General features: G+C 32.2%; 1 protein-coding gene across 3 annotated transcripts; it reads right to left on the minus strand.

Moving 5' to 3' along the window:
- Window positions 1-1,717: 1,717 nt before the first annotated feature.
- On the minus strand, window positions 1,718-14,292 carry LOC127734132 (archaemetzincin-2-like). 3 transcript variants are annotated; one of them, XM_052243813.1, is made up of 3 exons: window positions 14,184-14,292; window positions 9,006-9,133; window positions 1,718-5,239 (listed from the first exon to the last, which is right to left on the minus strand). In XM_052243813.1, exon 3 carries the CDS (start codon window positions 5,228-5,230, stop codon window positions 4,085-4,087), a length of 1,146 nt encoding a protein of 381 aa, XP_052099773.1. In that variant the 5' UTR covers window positions 5,231-5,239; window positions 9,006-9,133; window positions 14,184-14,292; the 3' UTR covers window positions 1,718-4,084. The 3 variants fall into 3 exon arrangements, with proteins under 3 accessions (XP_052099773.1, XP_052099771.1, XP_052099772.1); XM_052243811.1 differs by having other exon boundaries at window positions 7,780-9,133; XM_052243812.1 differs by lacking the exon at window positions 9,006-9,133 and having other exon boundaries at window positions 14,184-14,290.

Raw genomic sequence — 14,292 nt, forward strand, 5'->3', positions numbered from 1 at the left:
GTTGACGCCGACGGCAACTCCGTCAAGGTGAGACAAAAAATGCTCGTTTTTGGCCCCTAACTCCTAAACAGCTTGGACAATTACCCCTAATATCAATCCCAACCTTCCTTTTGTGGTATGGAACCTTGTGCTACAATTTCATAGAGATCCATACACTTATACTCAAGTTATTGTTTGGAAACCAAATGTTTAGGACGACGATGACAACGCTATACATTATACGCTCTCAAAATGTTTGCGGTTGTTTAATACAAAGCTTTATACAAATAGTTTACGCTGCCACAAGATAATAATCACTAGGTCTTACATTCAGCAACTTTTGTTGCAGGCAAGACAAAAATGACATTGAGGGTTTCTCACAACAAGAAGTCAATTTCTAATATATATGACAAGACCATGAACTGAATTGGGAAAGAAATATAAAGATCTTTTTATTTGAACAATTTATTGAAACAAATAATTCCTGAGCATACAAAATATATCACAGTTGTTCGATGTTGAAGTGCAATTAGTATAATAATTGCACTTATCATATTCAATATAGAGGTTACTGAAGTAAGTAAGATATAAGGCTAAACATAGCATTGCAAATTATCAACCCAGACACAACAAACTATGTGCATGACCATTTTGAATATCTTTTTAAAATTGGAGAATGTGAAAATCTTTTTATCATTTCCCATTTTAAAACTTAGCTACTTTCATTAAAAAACAGTTTTTGTAAGAGGATATTTCAAACCTGGTAAAATTTACCCCTTTTTTTAAGTATTACACTAGATAAAGCTTACCTTTCCAGTACAACTGATTTCATCTTCTGTTGTTGGTGGGTTTCCTGTAGCTTTATATTGAGTTTTTTTGTGCAATATTAGGCGGACTACTGTTGATCTTTCTGGTATTTTTTTTTACACTTTGCACTTCTGATAGTCCCTTGGTATGTTCTTAATTTTTATACAAGGTATCCCTTAACAAACAGTTTTATTGGGGCCCAACTTTTATCCAATTGAGAGCATGCAGGTTTCTGTAGTCCTTATTTGCATATGAGATCTTCAATAATGATTAAAAAATCTTCATAGTTATCATTTATATCACAAAGCCATTACCTTTAAAATATAAGTCTATGAAAAACCACATGGTAGTAATAACAGTACCAATTTTACTGCCCCAGATGCACAAATGACTTCAAACTGTCAAAATTTGAAATTTGTCACTGTATCAGAGTATGAAAGTGGAACTTCAATTACACCTGACAAAACAGTCTTAACTTTTAAAAAAAGGTCAAATTTTGAAAATATTTAATTTTCAAGGAAATTATAATACTTTGTATATTTAATTCATTGATGTTATAGTATATACAATGTAATAAAGTATATTTTGTTATAACACTTAATAAATCAGTGCATTTTAGAGATTGATTGTAGACAACTTTATTTCATTGTAAATTGTAACTATATATGTAATACTTTAAAAATAAATTGCTTCGCCGAGCGCAGCTAGATACGACCACAGAGGTCCAACCCTGAACAGTTTGGGCAAAAATGGACACAATATTCGAGCTTGATACAGGGATTGTAATTAAATATTCGACACATAATAGGTTTCTAACACAGAATAACTGTAGTCAAAGAACTTAGAATTGGTTATATGATATGAATTTATGTTCAATTTTTTGCTTTTTTGAAATACACTATGTTGTTGTGAATTGCCCCCCCCCCCCCCCTCCCAAAAAAAAAAATTAAATTTTTACACCCCCTTTTTTTTTTGCAAAAAAAAAAAAAATATTTGAAGAAATTTTCTTTTTAATTTCTGAAATCTGAATTGAGAAAAAATTGTCCCCCCCCCCTCACAATTTCTTTTTTACCCCCCTTTTTCCAAAAAAAAATTCTTTCCCTCAAGATATGGTCATAACCTCAATTCAAATTTCCAATGGAGTTTGCAACCATAATTACCCATTTAAATACATCATAAAAGTCTTAAAATAGAAAATGACATACATAATCATGGCTAAAATTAATATTCCTTACTAGTAACTTCTAAAAATAAATTGACAGCTAATCATCTCAAGACAATACAACATTTCTTTATACATAATTTAAAAGCAGTGTAAGGGAGGTAATCAAAACGTTCTGTTTGGATTACCTCCCTTACACTGCTTTTAAATTGTCTTAAGTAATTGTCCATTAACCAGGAAACCCTTGTTTTTTCCCCTTTTTCGCCCCTAATTCCTAAACAGTTTGAGCCATAAACCCCAAATTTCAATCCCAACCATCCTTTTGTGGTTATAAACCTTGTGTTTAAATTTCATAGATTTCTATTTAATTATACTAAAGTTATTGTCAGGAAACCAACTGTGTCTTCCGACGAAGACGACGTGATACATATATACGACCAAAAAATTTTTTGCGGTCGTATAAAAATCCTATAACAAAATTAAATAAATGGGGAATGTGTCCATGGGAAACAGATGATGCCCCCACTTGCATATTACGTTATACAGGGACATAACTCAAGAAAAGTAAAAGTGACACTACCCAAATTTGTACTTGATCTGAGTTTTGTGGTTATAAGCATTATGTTTAAGTTTCATAACATTTGGTTGAGGTAAACTTAAGTTAGAGAACAGAAACGAAAAATTCAGCAATTTTTTCCATTTGTAAAGGGGCATAACTCTAGAACGGTAAAAGTGACGGCAACAAAATTCAAATTTGATCTCTGTTTTGTGGTAATAAGCATTGTGTAAAAGTTTCATAACATTTGGTTGAGGCTAACTAAAGTTAGAGAACGGAAACCAATTTTGGGATGTACAGACGGACAAGGGTAAAACTTAATGCCCCCTCCGCAATGGCGGGACATAAAAAGTATTTGAAGGAAACCTTTGAAACGTTTTAGTTAAAAATAATAAATGGATAAAATCTTTATATCTAAATATCTGTATGTGTTTAAGAAATTTTTAATAAAATAAATCAATTTTCTGTTACCTTGTTCATACAGTTTCTCAAACACAAAAACCTGTCTTAATATTATATATCTAGATAAATTATCCTGTAACTTTATGGTAGCATTATTTGAAAGAGTTTGTTCCATTTATCTTCCTGTATACTGATGCTGTTGGAAATCAACAATCAGTCAAGCTACTCTGTTATCATCTTTTGCAATAAGAACATACTATGTGTCATGGATGGATATACCCCATATCCTTTGTTTTTCTATTACAAGTGTTTCTAAAAAAATATTGAATGATTGAATTGCACCAAATTACACCTACACTGTATGAATTACAAATTAATTAATAACTTAGTTTTTTGTAACTTTATAAACTATTCCAAATAAAGAATATGTTTCTATAGGTTTCACAAATAGAATTAAGAGCAAGTAAGTCAATAAATTCACAACACAAAATCCCAACTAACACTTGATGAACCCAAAAGAACAGGAACAGCACTTTTATCTATGCTCAATTGATACATGTTGAGTAACATTATTTTTTTGGAAAGCATTAGCAGATATTTCGATTGTTATGCCTTATATTCAAGACTCATAAATTCAAAGATTCAAACGAAGTAATCTTAATTGTTAAATATAAACATTTATACAAATTGGTGAAAACCAGAAATTTCAGTACAAATTGAAGAACAGCAATAAAAGCACTGTTTCATCAAACCTATATATCAGTATCACATAGCATAATTATCTTAGGTATATCTATCTTATATTCCTTCTTCTCAAGCTTTTCCCCAGTCTGCAAATCATAAAAGGAGTAATTGAACACTGATACATTCTTTTTAACTTACATTTTTACAATTCATAACCATAATATATGTATATATATATCATATAATTAGTAACAGGTAAATTTTTTTAAAAGGAAATCTGGGTTTACAATTGAGCTTCATAGATTCTCCAAAATACTGACTAAAATTTGGTCCACTTTGTATATAATTTTTATAGAGTTTGATTACAAAAATTCCTTGGATATGTTAGTTAAAAACAAATAAGGTCACTATCTCCACACTTTTGATATACAAATAAACAAACATTTGGTAAGACAACTTCAACTGCTTTGACTTTACCCTTACTGTTCTTGCTTTTATAATTTGGAAATATGTCCAATCATTTTGGTTCTCTTAGAAACCCACTCCCTTTCTTCGTCCATGTCATGTTTCTCATAGAATTTCAATAATGTGTTATATCTTGTAAGAATATCAAAGCCAACTAACTTTTGAAGTTTGTGTAGATCAACAGGACAAAGATGCATTGGCTGACGAAAATCTTCTGACAGATGACCCGACCCATTCATGCAACAGTCATAAAAAATACAATGGTCAATGCCTAAAAGATGATTAATTTCATGAACCAAAAGTTTACAACTTCTTTGAAACATAATCTTACGAATGTTTTCTTGTGTCTGCTTTTTATCCATGGTAACATCAAACCAATCAGCTTGTGAAAATGAAAGGGTTGGATTGTAACGATAAAAGCTAAAAATAGCAACACGATGATTTCCAGCAGCCATTCCTGCCACAAAGAGATCAGTATCATCACAAAATAAATCACTCATAGTTAATCCAATAAAACAAAGTGCATCATCGGGAATTTTGAGACGAAGCATTTTAAGTAAATCTTTCACACCTAACTGATATTGAGTGCCTTTAAATCTACTTTCTAATGTGTGTTGTTTTGTTCTTGAACTACTTCTCCTAGTATCGCTTTTCAACTGACTTGTCTCTGATGGATGTTCTACCCAAAATGCTTTTGTATCTTTACTTTTCACTTCAAGATCTACACCAGGTAGTGTAGATACAGGAATTCCTAAATAGATCTCAGCAAACTTGGCAAGTTCATCAAAATAGAAGTAATGATGGCCATCAAATTCTCCCACAGGTACAATATAAATTTTACCATCTGGATATTTCTCCAGTATGTTAGACCCTTCAGGAACAAACCTCTGTTTTACACTCTTTCTCTTTCTAGATGATATCCAAGGACAATCCTGTAGAAACTGTTTGTATGTTTGTCCATCCTCATTGTACTGTGCTAACCAGTCATCTATATTTGTAGGTTTCGGAACTGGCTTGAAGAATTCAAAATTATCATGTGGCAATGCATGGTATTCTTGTGGGACACTTCTATCAAAGCCAATAGCCTTGAGTTGTCTATCTTTGTTCGGAGGTCTAAATCCTGATGCATATGGTACATATTTACTGTTCTCCTTTGTTTTTCTAATTCTAGGCATCTTTAGTTGCTGCAATTGAAATAGAAGAAATAGCTTATGTTTCGATCATCTTTTACAGAAATATGGAATTCCAAAAACATACATGTATACATTATATGAACTTATACTTGCCACTTACATGTATATCCCATTGCCATCTAGTTTGTCATGACAATTTTCTGAAGTTAACCTTTTCGGTGCTACTATAAATCAAATTGGATTGATTATAAGTAGATATTTTTATAACATAAAATATTAAAAGGAAAAAAATCCGGAAACATTTAGAGGTTTCATGAAGGCTGTTATTACAATCAAAATCAGTCAGCTATAGACTTGAGTTATCTCCTATTTAATGTTGTAATAACACTTTTTGTAAACAATTCTTTTACCTTACTTTAATCAGCTTTCAGTCTTTGTAAAAATAAATGCGGAATGTGTCCATGGGACACAAATGATGTACCCCGCATGCATATAACGTTATAAAGGGACATAACACAAGAGCTGTAAAAGTGATGCTACCCGATATTTGTAATTGGGTCAATGTTCGCAATTGTTTCTCCATAGGCGGTAATGGTAACGTTTTCTTCTGTTACTCAGTCCATATCTTTAACTTGGATATGTATGATGGCTCGTTTCGAAGCTTAGACATTTTCACATATGTGGTTAAATTTTCGGGGTAGGAAGTGAGATTACTTTTCCCGTAAATTAGCAAACCCCGAAAAATCCTTTCTTGATGTGGCTCCTCGTGGTAAAAAATCCCTTTTTTAACACAATAAGTTCTTTGAAAATTTAATACTTTGAATACATTTAATAGCTCCATAGTTTTTACACATTTATTCTATGTTCCCCTACTTTCTAAATCAACACAAATGGTTAAGCTCAGTCACTGGTTTATCATAGAAACGTGTCAAATATCACTACACAGAGATTTTTTGTTTACACACAACTTTTGAGTTCCTCATTTTGATGCGCATTAGGGATATTGACCCAATTGATCTGAGTTTTCTGGTAATAAGCATTGTTTATAGTTTCATAATATTTGGTTGAGGCAAACTTAAGTTAGAGAACGGAAACGAAAAATTCAGCAATTTTTCCATTTTTCCATTTGTAAAGGGGCATAACTCTAGATCTAGAACGGTGAAAGTGACGCCACCAAAATTCAAACTTGAACTGTGTTTTGTGGTAATTAGCATTGTGCATAAGTTTCATAACATTTGGTTGAGGCAAACTAAAGTTCGAGAACAGAAACGAATATTTCAGCAATTTTTCCATTTGTAAAGGGCATAACTCTAGAAGAGCAAAAGTGACACCATCAAAATTCAAACTAGATCTGTGTTTTGTGGTAATAGGAAGTGTGTATAAGATTCATAACATTTGGTTGAGGTAAACTAAAGTTAGAGAACAGAAACAAAAATTTAGCAATTTTTCCATTTGTAAAGGAGCATAACTCTAGAAAGGTAAAAGCGACACCACCCAAATTCATACTTGATCTGTGTTTTATGCTAATAAGCATTGTGTATATAAGATTCATAACATTCGGTTGAGGCAAACTAAAGTTACAGAATGGAAACCAATAATTGGATGTCGAACAATTTTTGCTGAGAAAAAGATAACTTGTACAACTCACTATCTTTGAGTTATTTTTGTTTCTTCCTTCTGTTTTATAAAAATAAGAAGATGTGATATGATTGCAAATGAGACAACTCTCCACAAGAGACCAAATGACACAGAAATTAACAACTATAGGTCACCATATGGCCTTCAACAATGAGCAAAGCCCATACCGCATAGTCACTAATAAAAGGCCACGAAATGACAATTGTAAAACTATGCAAACGGGAAAACTAACGGCCTGATTTATGTACAAAATAATGAAAGAAAAACAAATATGATATGCAGCAACAAACGACAATCACTGAATTACAGGCTCTTGTTTTTTTTAAATGTTTTATTCAAAAACTCCTCTCTTGGGGTTTGTTATTTTTTTTTTTTTAATTTGGCTTCCTTTACATTACTAATAGTCTCTCTGTATCTTTCACATGTGAATACTGAATTATTAGATTTATTGTCATCCCACAATTTAATTATCTCATCATGAAATTTCTTTCTACACTGTTTTCCATCTTTACAGTTCAATTATGCCTACTAAACTGAACAGTTTTGCTCACATATTTGTTAAATAAAAAGTACTCACATGTTAAAAACTTATACCTTTAGGCCAAGTTATAAATTGTTTGTTTAAAGGGAAAAGATTTGTTGTGAACATCAAATAGGCCAAGGTAGAATAATGATTTGTACAAGTTATTATCTTTTTCTCAATAAAAGTTTTACAAGTAATTACTTGTACAATTGAATTTGTACAAGTAATAACTTGTATGATGGCATCATACAAGTAAATACTGGTACAAAATGTTTGTACAAATAAAAGCTTGTACAAAATAATAACATGTACAGGACATATATAACAGATACTAACAAAGATCTGCCATGATCAGGACAATCTAAGGTATAACAGAAGACAACTAAGGACAGGCACAGTAATATTGATTCCAACCCTTTCTATTACTTACAGTGTCATTTCAAATGCTATATCCATCACACAACAGATCATACAGTACACTGTTTTTGCTCTCAGAATACAAGAGTGTCCAATTTATTTTAATCTTATTATTATAAATAAAATACACTTATCAAATACAAAAAATGTCAATGAAAGTGATAGTAATATAGAATAGAACTGTCAAGATTTTAAATTATTTCTACTGGTGCATTTTTTATAAAGTCAATACGTCTGGAAATCCATTCAGCCTCATCTTTCATACCATGATGCTGATAAAATTTGAGAAGATTTTCATATCTTGTTATGACATTAAAGCCCACAAGTGTTTGAAGTTTATGTAAATCCACTGGACAAAGATGCATAGGCTGGCGAAAATCTTCAGCTAAATGTCCCGAACCATTCATACAACACTCAAAGAATATGCAATGTCCTATACCCAATAAGTGCCCTATCTCATGTACAAGTAATTTACAACTTCTATGGAATGTCAACTTCTGAATATGCTCCTGAGACATGCGCTGATTTCTACGAATATTGTACCAATCTGCATTGGAAAAAGATAATGATGGATCATAACGGAAGAAACTAAATACTGCAACATGATCTCCACCAGCAGCCCACCCTGCAACAAATAAGTCTGATTGTTCTCTGTATAAATCACTCATTGTTAATCCTATCAATGACAAGGCATCTTTTGGAATGTTTTGACGAAGCATATATAACAAACTGGCTATTCCTATCTGGTATCTGTGATGTTTGCCATAGAATCTACTTTCCAACGCTGTTTTGTTAGGGAGCTTTGAACTCTCACCATAGGATGAGGTTTCCAAAACACTATTTGTCCAATAAACTTTTTTATCTGTGAAATTCACATCAATTTCAATGCCATTTAAGATAACAACAGGTATTCCTAAATATATTTCGGCAAACTTTGCAAGTTCATTGAAGTGGACAAAGCCTTTGGCACTAAATTTCCCAATGGGTAGAAGATAGATTTTTCCTTCAGGATATTTCTCACATAGATTTCTACCAGTTGGAACAAACTTCTGATTTATACCCCTGACCTGACTTGGTGACAACCATGAGCATGTAGATAAATAATCCGCAAAGCTCTGACCTGGATCAACATATTGGGCTAACCAATCATCAATACTTGTTGGCGTGGGGATTGGCTTGAAAAATTTAAAATCTTTATCAGGCTGACAATTATATTCAGGTGGTACAAAACAATCATACCCTACAGCTTCAATTTGTTCTTCATTGGTAGGAGGAACATATCCAGAAGCATAAGGTATATACTTCACAGTCCTCTTTGTCCTTACTTTTGGCATATCTATTGACTTAAGAAAGCCATGTATCAGACACTACAAACATAATTAGTCAAATTAAGAATCAGACCATAACAATATTACTCTATGGTTGAAATAAACTTTAAATACACAAGAGGCTCATAAGAGCCTGAATCACTCACCTGGTAACAAATATGCCACTTTCATATTTATTTTTTTCCTTTATGGCAATCAGTTATGTTTGTTTATTTGTAGATCTTATTTAGTGGTATTTTTGTAGGTCTTGTATTGATGATCATTTTTACTGTTTACTGTTTACAGTTTATACTCATCTGTTTAAGATTTTGAGATAAAAAACGTTATTCAATGGCAATAAATCCAATAACTAGTGTGATAAGTTGTAGATCTTATTTTGCTGATCTTTTTTGGCTTTTTAAAGTTTCTCTCTAACTCCTATAGTTTTGACAAAAAAGCAAAAAATGGATAAAAATCATTCTAGGGGAAATAACTTCTATACGGAGTCAGTTGACAATTTCAGCCTTGATGACTGATTTGTAAATATCATTTTTGCTTGTTTACTGTTTCTCTCTTTTTATTATAGTTTTGTGTGAAAAAACTGCAAAAAAAGAAAAGAAAATCATCTTTCAAAGGCAATAACTCCTCTTAGGGGTCAATTGACAATTTCAACCATGTTGACTTCTTTGTAGATCTTTTTTGGCTGAACATTTTTGCTCCCTAACTATCTTTGTTTCTGCAAAAATCCATAAAATGGATAAAAATGGTCATTCAGGGACAGTAACTACAAGCACTTGTCTCTGAAAAAATACCTACAGTGTATATGCCTTAATATAACAAGAGGTACCCAACTGAGTGTTCAACTCGCTTTTTGGAGAAATGCCACTCGTTCACCAACTTCCTTAACATTTAGATTTTATTCCACTGAGTCTTGTTATGTCTTAAATCTACATTAAATTATCTACAAAATGGTGTATATCCTATTTCTGTTAGAATCATTTATTGCAGGCCTTCAAAGTTTCTGCAAAAATGGCTAAAAGTCAACTTCCTAGGGCAATAACTCTTACTTGTTGACTTACTTGTAGGTCTTATTTTGCTGAAAATTTTTGATTGCTCAAATTCTCTTTTTCTATAATAGTTTCTGTAAAAAAATGGGTATAAAATGACTTTCAACTGCAATAACTCCTATAATATTGACAATTTCGTCTGTGTTGACTTATTTGTAGATCAAAAAGTGCTTAAAGGCTTGACAACTGAATCAATCTTTATCACTATTTTGTGTATTTTTCCTTTGATCTCTTTTTTAAGATAATTTTTCATAGCATGCTACTCACTTGAGATGTAAAATCATTGCTAGAAACTTAGGGCGCACATGCTGTTGTCAATCTAAACGTCAATGATGTCGTAGGAAAACTAGCAATAAACAGATTATCAATGGTCTTTCAAACTCTAGGATGTTTCTCTGCCACATCTTATCTCAGAGCTGTTGCCCTTTGATGAGATTGTAGATTACTAAATAGTCAGTCGTTTGAAAAACTATCGATAATCTATAATTTTATTGACAATAGTTTCTGCAAAAATGAAAAGTGTAAATATAATTCAAAGGCAATAACTCTATACATGCTATAAGAGCTCAATTGATGATTTCCGCCAAGATACCTTTTTTGTAGATCTTATTGTTCTGGTCAGTTTTATTTTTTAAAATTTCTCTCTATCTGCTATAGGTTTCAAGATAAAAACAAAATCAACTCTACAGACCAAAAAAATCTGAATAGCTGAAATTTTTGTAAAATTAGGATTGGGGCCTGTGGATTTCAAAATTTATACTAAACCCAGTATCTATTGGTACCAACTAGTTGGCATTAAAAGGGGATTTTTTTTACCAATTATCAAGTTTTTACTTCTCATATCCAAAGTTATAAAATAGATACAAGTAGATAGAAGATACAGTATAAACAGGGATACTAAGTAATATTTTTGATAGCTGCAGGGTGATTCAGGTTAATTCATAAAGTCATATGAGCTGTCAATTTTTCCTCTGTTTTTTTAAATGATTTCAGTGTAACAATCTTTTCTCAATTAAAATAAAATGCTCCACTGGGTGCAGCTTGATACAACTGCAGAGGTCGAACCCTGAACAGTTGGGGCAAGTATGGACACTACATTCAACCTTAATACAACTCTGGATTTGGTTTGTGATTAAATATTTGAGACAGCATAGGTTTCTGACACAGAATGAATGTGGTCAAAGAACTGAAACTTTTGAATTGGACTTTTACCTATCATGGTCCAAAATCCAAATACACGCTTAGATTCAGCATAATATACATGTAGAATGCCAAAAATTCAATTTTTTGTAAAATCAAACAAAGTTTAATTTTGAACCCTTTGGACATCAATGTGGATCAATTTGATAAAGGGGCCCAAAATCCAAAAACTAAGTTAGATTCAGCATACCAAAGAACCTCATATATTCAACTTATGTTGAAATCAAACAAAGTTTACTATTGAATCCCGATTTAGACCAACTTGAAAACTTGGCCCAATATCAAAAATCTAAATACATGCTTAGATTCAGTATATCAAAGAACCCCTTAAATTCATAAAAATGAATTTAATTTTGAACTACATTTGTATATGGACCAATTTGAAAACCGGTCCCAAAATCAAAAAATTAAATACACAGCATGGTTAGATTCAGCATGTCAAAGAACCCCAAGAATTGAATTTCCTTTTAAATCAAATAAAGTTTAATTTTGGACCCTTTGGGCCTTAATGTGGACCAATTTGAAAGAGTTTCATAACATTTGGTTGAGGCAAACTAAAGTTGGAGAACGGAAACGAAAAATTCAACAATTTTTCCATTTGTAAAGGAGCAAAACTCTAGAACAGTAAAATAAAACGCCACCAAAATTCAAACTTGATCTGTGTTTTGTGGTAATAAGCATTGTGTATAAGTTTCATAACGTTTGGTTGAGGCAGACTTAAGTTAGATTACAGCAATGCAATGGAAAATTCAGCAATTTTTCCATTTGTACAGGGGCATAACTCTAGAATGATAAAAGTGACGCCACCAAAATTCAAAATTGATCGGTGTTTTGTGGTAATAAGCATTGTGTATAAGTTTCATAATGTTTGGTTGAGGCAAACTAAAGTTAGAGAGCGCAAACCCAATTTTGGGATGTTCGTATGTACGGACGTAGTCCAAATAATGCCGTTTATGTACGGATTTTTGATAAAAAAATTTTGGACGCCTTCCTTCAACGTCGTAGGAAGGCGTAACAGCAAAATAAAATAAATGTGGATAGTGTCCACATGTGGACACAGATGATGCCCCCGCTTGCATATCATATAGTTATAAAGGGACATAACTGAAGAACGGTAAAAGTGACACTACCCAAATTTGAACTTGATCTGAGTTTTGTGGTAATAAGCATTGTGTGTAATCTCATAACATTTGGTTGAGGCTAACTTAAGAAGAGAACAGAAACTAAAAATTCAGCAATTTTTCTATTTGTAAACACACATAACTCTAGAACAGTTGTGTATAAGTTTTATAACATTTGGTTGAGACAAAATTAAAACTTCAGCAATTTTTATGTTTATAAAGGGACATAACTCAAAAATGGTAAAAGTGTCGCCACCTAATTTCGTACTTAATCTGTATTATGTAGTAATAAGCATTGTGTATAAGTTTCATAACATTTGGTTGAGGCAAACTAAAGTTAGAAAACGGAAACAAAAAATTTGTACTTGATCTTAGTTTTGTGGAAATGAATATTGTATATAGGTTTCATAATGTTTGGCTGGGGCAAACTTAAGTTACAGAATGGAAACCCAAAATTTTGCAATCTTTCGATTTATAAAGGGGCATAACTCAATAATGGTTAAAGTGACACTACCCAAATTCAACTTGATCTGTGTTTTATCAGTGGAAGTCAAAATTAAACATTGCATTTTATAAAGCATTGATTGTTGTTGATTCAACTATAATCATGGACAAAGGAAGATAACTCCAATTTTAAAAATAACTTGATATTCAGAAGAAAATAAAAATTTTGCAATTTTTCCGTTTATAAAGGGACATAACTCTAGAACAGTTAAAGTGACGTGACCAAAATTAAAACTTGATCTGTGTTTTGTGGTAATAAGCATTGTGTATAAGTTTCATAACATTTGGTTGAGGAAAACTTATGTAAGAGAACGGAAACTAAAAATTTTGCAATTTTTCCTTTTATAAAGAGGCATAACTCTAGATCCGTTTAAGTGACGCCACCAAAATTCACACTTGATCTGTGTTTTGTGGTAATAAGCATTGTGTATAAGTTTCATAACATTTGGTTGAGGCAAACTTAAGTTAGAGAACGGAAACTAAAAATTTTGCAATTTTTCCTTTTATAAAGGGGCATAACTCTAGAACGGTTAAAGTGACGCCACCAAAATTCACACTTGATCTGTGTTTTGTGGTAATAAGCATTGTGTATAAGTTTCATAACATTTGGTTGAGGCAAACTTAAGTTAGAGAACGGAAACTAAAAATTTTGCAATTTTTCCATTTATAAAGGGGCATAACTCTAGAACGGTTAAAGTGACGCCACCATATTTCAAACTTGATCTGTGTTTTGTGGTAATAAGCATTGTGTATAAGTTTCATAACATTTGGTTGAGGCAAACTCAAGTTAGAGAACGGAAACCAATTTCGGGACGTACGTACGTACGTACAGACGGACAAGGGTAAAACTTAATGCCCCCACCGCTACGGCGGGGGCATAAAAATAGCCTTTCTAGAAGGCATAATTATTTGGACTTGTCCGCTACGGCAGGGGCATAAAAATCAGTATCAGTCAGGTTTAATCTACCATTTTCTACTTATTAAAGGAAATGTCTGTACCAAATCAGGAATATTACAGTTGTTTTCCATTCGTTTGATGTGTTTGGGCTTTTTATTTTGCCATTTTATAAAAGGACTTTTCGTTTTGAATTTCCCTTGGAGTTCGGTATTTATGTTATTTTACTTTTTACCAAGGTAAACAAACGACCCAATATCATAAATGTCACAAGAAGAGTTACTTTTTAAGTTAAATATAAGTAAATTTGGAAACAATCTTACATTAAATTGGTTATAAACTGTGGTTCTTTCATAATCAAGCTGTCAGTGTTTCAATATTGTGCAATCAGTAGGCTGGTCCTCTTCCTTGCAACATACGGGTATCTGAGAC

The sequence above is a fragment of the Mytilus californianus genome, unplaced genomic scaffold, assembly GCF_021869535.1.
Source record: "Mytilus californianus isolate M0D057914Y unplaced genomic scaffold, xbMytCali1.0.p SCAF_3, whole genome shotgun sequence".
In the NCBI taxonomy this organism is placed as follows: Eukaryota; Metazoa; Mollusca; class Bivalvia; order Mytilida; family Mytilidae; genus Mytilus; species Mytilus californianus.

Excerpts from the sequence above, each read along its gene's own strand:
- LOC127734132 (XM_052243813.1), bottom strand. The coding sequence starts at position 5,230 with ATGCCTAGAATTAGAAAAACAAAGGAGAACAGTAAATATGTACCATAT.